Source organism: Oncorhynchus nerka, linkage group LG20 (genome assembly GCF_034236695.1).
Source record: "Oncorhynchus nerka isolate Pitt River linkage group LG20, Oner_Uvic_2.0, whole genome shotgun sequence".
Taxonomy (NCBI): Eukaryota; Metazoa; Chordata; class Actinopteri; order Salmoniformes; family Salmonidae; genus Oncorhynchus; species Oncorhynchus nerka.
In genome coordinates, this window is record NC_088415.1 from 83,980,652 (window position 1) to 83,994,644 (window position 13,993).

The following is a 13,993-nucleotide window of genomic DNA, read 5'->3' on the forward strand; positions in this document are numbered from 1 at the left end:
TTGTAGATCTCAGACGACCTCTCCCCTTTGTCCCCTGAACTCTGGTCTTCCCTCTCAGCCACTCTCCTCTCCTTGGCTGTCCTAAACTCTGTGGGAAACCTCTCAGCACATTTGTGTCATCTGGACATTGTGTGTCCTGGGAGATAATGCCCCCACTTTGAGACCCTGCTTCCCTTCCATACAATCCCTACCCTCCCAGCTGAAGAGGTGCTGTGTGAAGTATGGTGCCCAGCACTAACTAGCCTATAAATGAAGGACTGGGGGTTAAAAGGTGGTGTTCAACCAGCCTCGCAAGACAGCAGCACAGCATCTCAACTCCCTCCCCACTGCTGTAAATTTGTCATTCCATCACCTCTATTCCCCTGCTAATCTGGTAACTGTCAGTGATGGTCTAATGGATCTTAATAACTGATTTGATGGTGATGATAACTCTAGAAAGGAGATAAGAGAGGGGTCTGGCTACTTGACCTCTCCTCAGGACATCAGTCATTACAGCTGGTGATTGGGTTATTAGCCGTATGGTTGTAGTCAAGCTAATTTACAGTCTGATTGATTTATGTTGATGGTAGTATTTTACCTGTAATAACTGTCCCTAAGTGCAAATAAAGATGGTAAACTTTATACCGGTGTAAATAAAGGAACAAACTTCATACCGGTGCAACGCTGCTCTGCATTCCATACCGAGTAGCTGATTGATTGAAAAGACAAGTTTGAAATGAATTCTAGATTTGAGTTCAATCAACAAAATGTTAAACCTCAAATTCAATATGTATTTTGGGGTTAGTGTCCAGCTTCGTCTTAATGGCTGAATAGACTTGTTGTGCACGAAAGCTATAGGCAGCTGGCCCCAGGCCTAAGCGACAAAAGCGGTTGCTTAGGGCCCCAGTTTTAGGAACTTCTATTGAGAGTAAGAATAGTAGTACACCAAGCGCAATTTCTAAATTTGGCTGTGCTTCAGCAGTAGTTGGTAGTTAGTCTAGCCAGCTATCTAAACTTGCAGTTATCATTGCCAAATACAAACCGGTATGCAGGACACATACCCTTACCTCTAGGGGGCCCTCAATGATTTTGTTAGTAATTCTCACTCAGATATCATACTGTATTAACGTGGCATAAGTCATTGCAAAATGTGTAACTACGCCCCATGAGAAAATGTGTAACTACGCCCCATGAGAAAATGTGTAACTACGCCCCATGAGAAAATGTGTAACTACACCCCATGAGAAGATGTGTAACTACGCCCCATGAGAAAATGTGTAACTACGCCCCATGAGAAGATGTGTAACTACGCCCCATGAGAAGATGTGTAACTATGCCCCATGAGAAAATGTGTAACTACGCCCCATGAGAAAATGTGTAACTACGCCCCATGAGAAAATGTGTAACTACGCCCCATGAGAAAATGTGTAACTACGCCCCATGAGAAAATGTGTAATTACGCCCCATGAGAAACTGTGTAGAATTGCAGGAAATTAACTTTCAAACTTACATTTTTCTCTCCGCTATCAAGAGGGGGACCGATAAAATGTTTTACTGCTAGTTGGGGGGGCTCCCCTACCAAATCTCGCTTAGGGCCCTTAAAAGGCTAGGGCTGGCCCTGGTTATAGGATCAGTGATATTTGAGTGAACACCCCAGTACTTATATTGTGCTCATTTGGTGATCATTAGATATGTGTATTGGGACAAATATTTCCCCACAATTCATGTTTACCTCTTAGTTTTGGTCAAGAGAGGATTACTCTGTTTCATGCCATCCCTGGCAACTTTGGACGCTGCTACTTTGTCATTTGAATTGTGATGTCAGCTCAGACCAAGGACACAATTGACCCGATGACCCCTGACCCTTATAAACCCTGGGGTTAGAGTGCTTTATTCAAGGTGTTGCCATCTGTGGGCCCCACTCATCCCTTTCCCCCTAACCCCCTCCTTCCTCATCTCTCTCTTTTCTCTCCCTGGTACTATCATCTTCTCCTGTGTCCAGGGGCAGAGGGGTGTGAAGACAGGTCTCTGTGGACGACTTGTTTGTCTCGATCAACTTTTAAACCCCAGAATAAAAGAGTGAGAGAAGCTCTTACATTGATCTCCATGGGGGAGATTTATATGCACCTGCACCCATGCTTGTGTTTGTTGGATTTGTGTTCCAGAATTTTGTCTTCTCTGATTTCGCTATAACATGTTTGATCTTTTGCAGGGTCTTTCTTATTTAAATTATTTATAATAAATCATAATACAAAAGTTATTCAAATATATTTCCAAATGTATTACTGCTTAGATTTTTTTTTAAATCATATCCATATGTTAACTGCATTGATTACTTTAAAATGGAGAGAAACAAGGTTACCACATGAATTATATTGTCTTCCACAGGAGGATTGATAGTTTTATAGATGTTCAATTAGCCATACACAGATTGTCAGTTTAATTAATTAAGACTAATCAACTACACAAAACAACAAAGTTCATTGCTGGGGTGGTTGAAAGCTGTATGTGAATTTGTTGTTGCATGTCAACAGAGTTACCATCTACTACATCTAAACATGTGTGTTGATGTTTGAGAATCTACAGACAATCTACAAGTGACAGAGGTGCCGAAAGCACGAGTCAATTTAAGGAACATGGCCAGTGAAGTCAATGGAGGAATAGAGTCATCTGCTGGCAAGAGCATACATTGCAGTAGATATATCTGTTAGTATATTATTGTGTGGATGGTACTATGTTCATTACATAGTCTCTAGAACATTAGGGATGAACTTTGAACCTCGCAAGGGATAGTTCATCCACCTCTCTTATCTCTCAGCTATGAGTGGGAAACACCGTCAGCCTGGTTGTCAGTTTTGAGTTGAGTTAAGTCTGTACAATATTGACATTGGCAGTAGGAGAGATTTGTTTAAGCCCATACCAATACTGCTTGTGTCTGCAAGACATCATATTATAAATTATTCAAAGCCAATACCTTCAAAATTAAATTAAATTCAGGTGGAATTCACTCTCATCTCATATACAGTATGTTGGTATATAAAATATTGTGTTTTTGATAAAACTCTATGATGTACGTAGATGGATAAAGAAAATCCAATCTGCTTTGAGAAGTTCTTGCAAAGCTTCAGCCCATGTGCTGATGAACACCATTCACACAGTGAGAGTTACAGTCCCATTGCTACACTGTGAAGATTCTGCCCAGTCCTTTCTCATAATGTACTCAGACGTGGTGCCGTCCCCTTCTTTGAAATGCACCATAAGTCTCAATGGGGAACATTTAGTCACTTTGCACTTGATAGTCATGTTGTCGTTGATGAACTGGACAGTACACTTGCTAGGGTTTGGTTTCTCTTCCAAGCCTTGGAAGGTGGTGGCTTTGGCTATAGAAGAGAAATTACCTGGACACACCAGCTGGTCCCTCTCTAAGGAGACCAGACCTTGTCCTCTCAAAGGCTCAGGGCCTTTACAATACACATTACTCAGGTCCTCCACCAAGTGACCGTGCTCCGACACATAGTCATACAGATATAGCATGTGGCAGTCGCAGCTCCAGGGGTTCCTGCGCAGTCTCATCACGTTCTCGTGTAAGAACGCGTCAAAGAAGCCCTGAGGAAGGGTCTGGAGGTTGTTCTCTGAGAGGTACAGCTGCTCCAAGAAGGCCTGGTCCTCAAACAACATGGCCTCCAGAGAGCTCAGGTTGTTATTCTGCAGGTGGACGATTTCAATCTTTGTAAGATCTTGGAAGATAGTTCCCGGCAGCGATGTGAGCTGGTTCTCCGAGAGGTCCAGGTTTTGCAGGCCCGTCAGGTTCCGAAAGACATCCTCTGGGAGGTTAGTGAGCTGGTTCATTGACAGAAACAGGTGTGTGAGACTGGTTAGATGGCCGAATGAGTCAGGCGAAAGCTGAACCAGCCTGTTGCCTTTGAGATCCAGCTCTTTCAAGCCAACGGGAAAGGTTCCAGAGCTCACATTTGTGATCAAGTTGCTGCGAAGGTTCAGCTCCTCTAGTTTCTGTAAATGTGAAAAGACACCCTGAGGGAGGTAAGATATCTGGTTTCCCTGCAGGCAAAGCTCTTTCACGTGGGAGATGTTGTGGAAAGTGTCGGGCAAGAGGACATTGATCATATTGTAGCCCAGTTTGAGGGACTCTAGCTGGGACAAGCCTCTGAGGAGCTCATTGTCCACCCCTGTGAGCATGTTCAGGGACAGGTCAAGAGAGTGAATACTCAGGTTCTGGAAGAGCTGCCTGGGCAGGTGGGAGATGATGTTGCCCTTCAGCTGAAGAGTCCTCAGCTTCTGAAGCGAACTGAAGAGGCTGTCATTCAGTGACTTGAACCTGTTGAAGTTGAGCAAAAGTTTGGTGAGGTTTCTCTGTTTGCTGAAAGTACCTGGGTTCAAACAATCCAGCCAAGAGTTGCCGCTGATCTCCAGCTCCTCGAGTCCGGTCAAGCGATCAAAGGCCATGGTGGAGACATCCTGCAGCAAATTGTTGAAGAAGACCAGCTTGGTGAGATGGCGGCTGTACTGCATCGTGATCGAGCTCAGGTGCGTCATTCCCGTCGTCATAATGACCAACTCCTTCACCTGTGTGGAGATGTTCATGGGCATGCTTCTCATGCTCTCCTCAGAACACATCACCTTAGTCGGCGTGAAACACTGGCATCTGGGAGGACAATTTATGTCGGAAGTGTTCCCTTGGTAAGAGAGGTGGAGCATCAGCCATAACATGGAACCAAAGTCTTTCCACATAATTCACTGTAGAAATAGAATGAAGAGATTTGAATGTATATTGTATATTATAGTATTTCAAATAACTCTGTTCTTTGAGTGAGCACATTGAGTACAGTGGGCAAAATTGAACACTTTTCCCAAATGTATTGGGTGAAGGGAATTACAATTCAGCTAGATGCTGACTGTGATGTTAACATCAACCCTCAAGCAAAGCCTCCCTGATATTTAGCATTTCACAGAAAGTAATGCTATTAGCTAACAATTTTTAAGACATAGCAGGGCCATTGCTGACTGTTTGATAGTATGTTTCTTAATCTCATAATCAAGAAAACCAGTCATAACATACCTGTGTTTTGTATCTTTGTTTAGAATTCCCACAAAGCAGAGGAAATAAGTTCCCTTGTGGATTTGAGGGCTGAGTCCAACTGAGTCCAACACTGTGCAAATCCACCCACAACATACCTACATTAGGCAAGACAGACCCTTTGGCTGTTGGACAGATTCTGTCATTCAATCATTAGCTCACAGGGGACGGGGACGGGACAGTTTCCAAAATCAAATTGGGTTGCTGAGAATCAAAGTGGTTGGTATGATATACAGTAGATATAGGGGGCCCATTTTGGAGACACTCTTCACTGGTCATTGGGCGCTGCACTGTGACTGCCCTCTGAATCAGCCTAAAGAGTGTGTGTGTGTGTGTGTGTGTGTGTGTGTGTGTGTGTGTGTGTGTGTGTGTGTGTGTGTGTGTGTGTGTGTGTGTGTGTGTGTGTGTGTGTGTGTGTGTGTGTGTGTGTGTGTGTCAGACATGTGGGGTTCAGGAAGCAGAAGAGAAATGTCCATCTCAAAGTATTATTTTATACCAGGCCATGTGCAAACACTGTTACCAGAGACCTTCCTAAAGCAATCAAGTGACTCGTAGTACATTGCTCATCACATTCTATTACAAACAGTAGCAGAGAAGAAGCAGAAAAAAACAATACATTTTTCTGGCTTGGATGATAATTTAAGTGTGAGTCTTCACTAAACCGTTACTGAACAACTGCCGTCATGGGCCCCAGCTGAATCTCTTTTGAGTGCAATTTGCCTTGTTACAGTATAAGAATAATTATTTAACATTTACATTTAAGTCATTTAGCAGACGCTCTTATCCAGAGCGACTTACAAATTGGTGCGTTCACCTTAAGACATCCAGTGGAACAGCCACTTTACAATAGTGCATCTAAATCTTTTAAGGGGGGTGAGAAGGATTACTTTATCCTATCCTAGGTATTCCTGAAAGAGGTGGGGTTTCAGGTGTCTCCGGAAGGTGGTGATTGACTCCGCTGTCCTGGCGTCGTGAGGGAGTTTGTTCCACCATTGGGGGGCCAGAGCAGCGAACAGTTTTGACTGGGCTGCGCGGGAACTGTACTTCCTCAGTGGTAGGGAGGCGAGCAGGCCAGAGGTGGATGAACGCAGTGCCCTTGTTTGGGTGTAGGGCCTGATCAGAGCCTGGAGGTACTGAGGTGCCGTTCCCCTCACAGCTCCGTAGGCAAGCACCATGGTCTTGTAGCGGATGCGAGCTTCAACTGGAAGCCAGTGGAGAGAGCGGAGGAGCGGGGTGACGTGAGAGAACTTGGGAAGGTTGAACACCAGACGGGCTGCGGCGTTCTGGATGAGTTGTAGAGTTGTTGTAATAATGTGACTTCTTACTTAAAACCGGAATTTCTATTGTACCTGAAATTGTATTTCTTGTTGTGTCATTAGATTACAGCAGGAAAATAATCCTGCAGCAACTGGAAATGTGGAATTATTATGTGGATTATAATTAATGGACATTTTTTGTAAGGGTTGCTACATTTCTCGTTAGGGAACATTAAGTCAAGTCTGACATTTTAAAGTGGAAATGACAAAGCCGTTTTAATAATTGAAAATTCTCAGCAAACATTGTGATCAAATTAAGATCCTAGTCTTTAATTTCTCTCACTAACTTTATGAAGTCATATTTTAAAGCTAAATCTGTCGAATTTGGAATCATAAAAAAATGATCTGTGTCAAAGTCGCTGTCTTCGTTGTAGTTGTAGAGTTCTGAAGGTCTATTCAAATTATTCCATTCATTAGAATAACATCACAGTGTTCTATTAATTGTATGAATACGATTCTGTGGTGATGCCCTCTCTGTCATCATGTATGAAATTATATGGTTCTGATGGAATTTGTTAGATTAGGTCTTTATGAAAGCAGGTTTGTGTGTCTTTTGTTTTACGTTGTGTTGTTTTCTCAAGTGCGAAAAAGGGCTAGAAAAGGTTTCATTCATTACGTTCATTCATGATCAAAATACCTGATAGACTTAGCATACCATTGGAAACGTGCTTTTTCTATCAAGGCATTGGTAGCCTACGACTACATTTTCTTGATCAACTCAATAAAACCCTTTGATCATTAAATAAAATAAATAAAAACCTGTAAAAGAAACTGGTGTCACACTTCTCTGTGCCCTTTTAAAAATAAGGACAAAAAACTTCCACTATGCGGCAATTACAACCCTTATCCAAAATGAATGGAATTCCAGGACATTCTTCAGGTGGCATCAAAGGATGCGCTGTGTGTAGACTAAATCAGGGAGGTACTGCAGGGGGTCTGACAATATATATATACATATCATATAAATATATATATATATATATGTATATGTATGTGTTTTTATGAATATCGCGAGCAACAACCGAATAAACACATTTTGAATAACATAGACTACCTACAGTAAAAAAGAGGAGATCTTCATTCTAATAATGTCAACTTTCTTTTTTCAATCCTAATATTGAGCAAATTACACTCATTGAAGCCAATTACACTCATTGAAGCCAATTACACTCATTGAAGCCAATTACACTCATTGGAATATCTGACATAGGCTTTGAAAAAGCATGTTTTGCCATGGCTAAACTTCGTTTAACCATCAAAACTGCAGCTCTTACCAAAAATGTGTTTGGAATTACCTTTCCAGCTATTAGGCTATATTAGAGTTTACACTTCCTCCAATGATTATGTGGGTAGGTCAAAATAATGGAAAATTATGATGATTTGCCTACTTCTCCTTGCTATTACCATTCAGCTGGTGATAAGACAAGATATGATTAAAATGTTGATTTGCCTACTTCTCCTTGCTATTACCATTCAGCTGGTGATAAGACAAGATATGTGATAAAAACGTGAGGTGGGGTCTCCCTGGGTCGCCGGTTTGCCTGGGAGGGGGTCCCTAAATTACTAAATATAAACTACACCTTTACCATAGCGCCAAATAAGCGCAGGTTGACGTTAATTAGGACGAGTCCTGTCCTGGAGACAGAACGGAGTGATTTCTGATAGATGGGCCAGCTGAAAAGTCAAAATTGGCTATATTGTCTTGAAAACAAAAATATTTTTTGGGTCATGATTTAAGGGCTAGGCATTAGGGTTAGCTGTTTGGTTAAGGTTAGGGTTAAAGTTAGGGTAAGGTTTCAAATCAGATGTCATGACTGTGTGGCTGTGCCATCTATTGACCACTCTGCGGTGCTGCCTCCAGAATAAGATAAGATTCATGATAAAAAACGCTAAACTGCCAACCAAGCGCAGACTGATATATCGAAGATGTTCTATTATATTGATAAGAAAGTAAAGTGACCGCCCCAACAATGGAAAATGCATGTCCTAAAGATGGAGGAAGGCGGGAGGAGGCGAGATCACGTGGGACCATTCCAATGAGAGGGTAGATACGCGTGTGACTAGGCAGAACTCCGAAATATAATAACTGTTTTCAAAGTTTCCGAAATGCCACGTGCGTCTATTTATATCAGTGCATTCGTAATAACCTAACCATTACGAAACTTATATTCGATCAAATAAGGCTCTTGTAGCAAATTAGCAATTCCATTTTTTATTGACCAAATCCGACACTCTCATTGGCCATAAAATAATAACCTCACTTCGTGGTCTTATTTTCGTGGACAGATTTTGGGCGGAGTAAACCCTCTCGCTTCATCTCTTCCTCTCTGACTATACCTGAAGTTTTGAGGACTCTTCTGGAATTTGGGATTTTATGTGGATTTTCTGTGAATACTAAGTGGACCCAATTGATCTCTTCTATATTATTGAGGATTAATCTTTAATTTATTAACCATTTATTTAGTGAAATGGCAAACGCGGGGATACAGCTCCTTGGATTCGTCTTGTCTTTTCTTGGCTTCATCGGGTTGATAGCATCCACGATCATGGCCGAGTGGAAACTGTCATCCTATGCTGGGGACAACATCATAACGGCGCAAGCCATGTACGAGGGGCTTTGGAAGTCTTGTGTGTCACAGAGCACTGGTCAAATCCAGTGTAAAGTGTACGATTCACTGCTCCAACTAACGGGTAATTTATTACTGTCATTTATTTGTCATGCTTTACAGTACTATAAAAACAATTATAAACGACTTATCAATACTTTTTTCATGGTTCAAAACGTAGTACCAGAAGGCCTATAAATGAATCCACATCTGTAAAGTGTTCATAAAATACTTGATACTACTCCACTGTTGGAGCTAGGAACACAAGCATTTAGTTAGATACTACTCCACTGTTGGAGCTATGAACACAAGCATTTAGTTTGATACTACTCCACTGTTGGAGCTAGGAACACAAGCATTTAGTTAGATACTACTCCACTGTTGGAGCTAGGAACACAAGCATTTAGTTTGATACTACTCCACTGTTGGAGCTAGGAACACAAGCATTTAGTTTGATACTACTCCACTGTTGGAGCTAGGAACACAAGCATTTAGTTTGATACTACTCCACTGTTGGAGCTAGGAACACAAGCATTTAGTTTGATACTACTCCACTGTTGGAGCTAGGAACACAAGCATTTAGTTAGATACTACTCCACTGTTGGAGCTAGGAACACAAGCATTTCACTACACCCGCAATAACATCTGCTAAATATGTGTATATGTGACCAATAAAATGTGATTTGAAATAAATTAATCTGATCCATTTACCTTTGAAAAAAATACATGAACCTACAATAGACTAAGTGAGGTTTAACAACCTATCCCCCAACGCTACAGAAGATCTCATGCATGTACAGACAAGCCTTGAGAATGCCAAGGATAACTAACCATCATGCCTGCTCCCGGTGGTAACAGATGAAAACACCTGAACTCCATCTACACTAGGTTTAAAACCCAACCCCATTGTGCACCATTGTCTGATACAATTGAAATCTGAAGTCCATATTAATTCAAAATCCAATGTCTTAACAAATGTTTGAAGAATGTTTTAATAAAGCAATAATGCAGTGTAGTATATTGCCAATATACCACGGCTAAGGGCTGTTTTTATGCACAACACAACACGGAACGCCTGGATACATTTCTTAGCCGTGGTATATTGGCAATATACCACAAACACCAGAGGTGCCTTATTGCTATTATAAACTGGTTACCAACTTCATTAAAGCAGTAAAAATACATGTTTTGTCATACCCGTGGTTTACAGTCTGATATACCATGGCTTTCAGCCTATCAGCATTCACGGCTGGAACCACCCAGTTTATAATATACATTCAGCATTTTCCTCATCAATTGAACTTGCATTTTTTTTTACATTCAAGGTGATGAAAGCTATAATACATTTGCATTCCTGCCCAATTATCCCCTTTCTATTATAATTTTATTAACTCTGAATACATTGAGAATATAATATTCTCTAGGCAATCTGACGTTATTCAGGAGCTAGGCTATATGTAGGCCCTATGACGTATGTAATAACATGTAATGGCATAGTAATGACATAATCATTAAAGCTCAAATATGAAATTCTATGATTGATTGATTGTGTCTTCTGGCCTTTCTCTTGTTCCCAGGGATGGTGCAGGGCACACGAGGTCTCATGGTGGGTGCCATCCTGTTGGCTGGCATTGCGATCCTGGTGGCCATGGTGGGCATGAAGTGTACCACCTGTCTGGCTGAGGACCAGGAGAAGAAGGACAAAGTTGCCCTGACTGGAGGAATCGTCATCATTATCGCAGGTGGGGGTTTATAGTTCACACAGTGCCATGCAATAGATCTTTATTCATCTATTTGCATGAATATTGTTCTTCTTCTTTTGTTTGTTGCTGAAACAGTTCCCGACTTGACACACCAAAGAAAGTGTTATACAAAGGTGTTGACTAAAGAAAAAACACACTGGAAGTCATGCTAACTAGTAGTTAGTACCTCACCCACATGTTTAAACATAGTAGGGGTACTTACTTTTAAACTTGATGTCATGCTTCCTCTGCCTACCCTGTAATTTCATACTGCATTGCAAGCCCACATTTTTTTCAACCAGATTCTTTCTACATAAATATCTATTGATGATTTTTTCCTATGATGTTGTCCTCCTGTCACATAGGTCTGTGTGCTCTGGTGGGGACTTCCTGGTACGGGAACAGAATAGCAAAGGAATTCTACGACCCCTTCACTCCTACAAATTCCAGGTGTGCTGTCATCATCATTTTGACCGGGGACTAGAAAGGCTTTGTTTGTCCTTGGGGAGAATCATAACCAAGCTGGGTTTTGCGTAAATTATGCAATATATTACGATTGTGTGAATATTATAGATACGCAATATTTCATGTTTGCAGTTGGGCCTCTATACATAACTTACCATAATCAATGTTTAGTTCTTGATTGATATTGTTATTGAAATGTCTATCTGCAGGTATGAGTTTGGCAAGGCCCTGTTCGTAGGTTGGGGCTCTGCTTGCTTCACCATCATAGGTGGAGCCTTCCTCTGTTGCAACTGCTCCAGTGAAGGCTCAGGAAAGTCCTCCCGCTACCCCCCGAACCGCTCTGCTGCCCCACCAGGCAGAGACTACGTCTAGAGCCTGGGGATATCCAGGAGACCAGGGTCGTGTTCATTAGGGTAGACGTTTCAAAATGTTGTGCAATGGAAATTGAAAGCAAGCCTTTACTTACTGGTCAGGTAGTGCCTTCCCGTTTCACTCCATTTAAGTCCGTTTTCCTCTGTTTTGTGCTGAACATGACCCACCTCCATCCAGTCACTCTCTATTCTGGGTACAGCACTGCCTAGGGTCAAAGCTGTGGTTATTTTTTGTTGATTTGATGGTTGGTTTGGTTTGATTCATGATTTCTGTTATTTTCATTTCTGGTTGTTTTACTGTGAGACACTCCACTAGCAAGCAATATATCCATGATGCATACATACAGTACTCTATGACTATTTTCACACTATCGATTCAACCCAAACTGCACTGTGCTGGCTCTGATGTTTTCTTTTCACACCGTTCATGATTCCAGCAACTATGGTGGATGCGTAACGAGGACAGCACTGTTCAGCTCGGCCCCACTTCGTTCGGCTCAGTAGTGTGAAAATAGTATTTGTGTGTAGTTTGAGATGTACAGTGCATTCGGTAAGTATTTAGACCCCTTGACTTTTTCCACGATTTGTGACATTACAGTCTTATTCTAAAATGGATTAAATTGCCCCCCCCATTTACATAAGTATTCAGACCCTTTATTCAGTACTTTGTTGAAGCACCTTTGGCAGCGATTACAGCCTTGAGTCTTCTTGGGTATGACGCTCCAAGCTTGCCACACGTGTATTTGGGGAGTTTGTCCCATTCTTCTCTGCAGATCCTCTCAAGCTCTTTGTGTTAAATGCTCTACAACAAAACTTTCTTGGTGTCCAACAAGCTTTCTCTGCCTTAACCCTGTTCTGAACACCTCAAAAACAAAGGTCATGTGGTTTGGTAAGAAGAATGTCCCTCTCCCCACCAGTGGGATTACTACCTCTGAGGGTTTAGAGCTTGAGGTAATCACCTCATACGAGTACTTGGGAGTATGGCTAGAAGGTACACTGTCATTCTCTCAGCACATATCAAAGCTGCAGGCTAAAGTTAAATCTAGACTTGGTTTCCTCTATCGTAATTGCTCCTCTTTCACCACAGCTGCCAAACTAACCCTGATTCAGATGACCATCCTACCCATGCTAGATTACGGAGACATAATTTATAGATCGGCAGGTAAGGGTACTCCCGAGCGGCTAGATGTTTTTTACCATTCGGCCATCAGATTTGCCACCAATGCTCCTTATAGGACACATCACTGCACTCTATACTCCTCTGTAAACTGGTCATCTCTGTATACCTGTCGCAAGACCCACTCGTTGATGCTTATTTACAAAATCCTCTTAGGCCTCACTCCCCCCTATCTGAGATATCTACTGCAGCCCTCATCCTCCACATACAACACCCTTTCTGCCAGTCACATTCTGTTAAAGGTCCCCAAAGTACACACATCCCTGGGTCGCTCGTCTTTTCAGTTTGCTTCAGCTAGTGACTGGAACGAGCTGCAACAAACACTCAAACTGGACAGTTTTATTTCCATCTCTTCATTCAAAGACTCATTCATGGACACTCTTACTGACAGTGGTGGCTGCTTCGTGTGATGTATTGTTGTCTCACCTTCCTGCCCTTTGTGCTGTTGTCTGGGCCCAATAATGTACGTACCATGTTGTGCTGCTGCCATGTTGTGTTGCTACCATGCTGTTGACATGTTGTGTTGCTATCATGCTGTGTTTTCATGTGTTGCTGCCATGCTATGTTGTTGTCGTAGGTCTCGCTTTATGTAGTGTTGTGGTGTCTCATGTCGTGATGTGTGTTTTGACCTATATCATTTGTTTTTTTTAAGTATAATTAAATCCCAGCCCCGTCCACGCTGGAGGCCTTTTGCCTTCCGGTAGGCCGTCATTGTAAATAAGAATATGTTCTTAACAGGCTTGCCTAGTTAAATAAAGGTTAAATAAAAATGTATATCAGGGTGGATGGGGAGTGTTGCTGCACAGCTATTTTCAGGTCTCTCCAGAGATGTTCAATCAAGTTCATGTCCAGGCTCTGGCTGGGCCACTCAAGCACATTCATTGGAAGGTGAACCTTCGCCCCAGTCTGAGGTGCTGACCGCTCTGGAGCAGGTTTTCATCAAGGATCTCTCTGTACTTTGCTCCATTCATCTTTCCCTAAATCCTGACTAGTTTCCCAGTCCCTGCTGCTGACAAACGTCCCCACAGTATGATGCTGCCACCACCATGCTTCACCGTAGGGATGGTGACAGGTTAACTCCAGACGTGACACTTGGCATTCAGGCCAAAGAGTTCAATCGTGGTTTCATCAGACCAAAGCATCTTGTTTCTCATGGTCTGAGCCCTTCTCCCCTGATTGCTCAGTTTGGCCTGGCAGCCAGCTCTAGGAAGAGTCTTGGTGGTTCCAAACTTCTTCCATTTA

At 42.2% G+C, this 13,993-nt stretch overlaps 2 protein-coding genes and 1 long non-coding RNA gene across 3 annotated transcripts; 1 reads left to right on the forward strand and 2 right to left on the reverse strand.

Moving 5' to 3' along the window:
- Positions 1 to 2,295: 2,295 nt before the first annotated feature.
- zgc:153913 (carboxypeptidase N subunit 2) lies at positions 2,296 to 5,144 on the reverse strand. Its single transcript, XM_029621303.2, has 2 exons — positions 5,057 to 5,144; positions 2,296 to 4,734 (listed from the first exon to the last, which is right to left on the reverse strand). The coding sequence occupies exon 2, from the start codon at positions 4,726 to 4,728 to the stop codon at positions 3,130 to 3,132; it is 1,599 nt and encodes a 532-aa protein (XP_029477163.2). The 5' UTR covers positions 4,729 to 4,734; positions 5,057 to 5,144; the 3' UTR covers positions 2,296 to 3,129.
- A 3,337-nt stretch (positions 5,145 to 8,481) lies between these two features.
- On the forward strand, positions 8,482 to 13,535 carry cldn1 (claudin 1). Its single transcript, XM_029621305.2, has 4 exons — positions 8,482 to 9,081; positions 10,574 to 10,738; positions 11,104 to 11,188; positions 11,413 to 13,535. The coding sequence occupies exons 1-4, from the start codon at positions 8,859 to 8,861 to the stop codon at positions 11,573 to 11,575; spliced, it is 636 nt and encodes a 211-aa protein (XP_029477165.1). The 5' UTR covers positions 8,482 to 8,858; the 3' UTR covers positions 11,576 to 13,535.
- LOC135563058 (uncharacterized) lies at positions 9,973 to 12,097 on the reverse strand. Its single transcript, XR_010460253.1, has 2 exons — positions 11,670 to 12,097; positions 9,973 to 10,675 (listed from the first exon to the last, which is right to left on the reverse strand). It is a non-coding gene; the product is annotated as an uncharacterized LOC135563058 (long non-coding RNA).
- Positions 13,536 to 13,993: the final 458 nt, after the last annotated feature.

Bases quoted from the DNA above. Each gene is read 5' to 3' on its own strand.
- zgc:153913 (XM_029621303.2), bottom strand. From the start codon at position 4,728: ATGTGGAAAGACTTTGGTTCCATGTTATGGCTGATGCTCCACCTCTCT.
- cldn1 (XM_029621305.2), top strand. From the start codon at position 8,859: ATGGCAAACGCGGGGATACAGCTCCTTGGATTCGTCTTGTCTTTTCTT. The intron at 9,082-10,573 runs GTAATTTATTAC...TCTTGTTCCCAG, and splicing joins TTCACTGCTCCAACTAACGG to GGATGGTGCAGGGCACACGA. The intron at 10,739-11,103 runs GTGGGGGTTTAT...CCTGTCACATAG, and splicing joins AATCGTCATCATTATCGCAG to GTCTGTGTGCTCTGGTGGGG.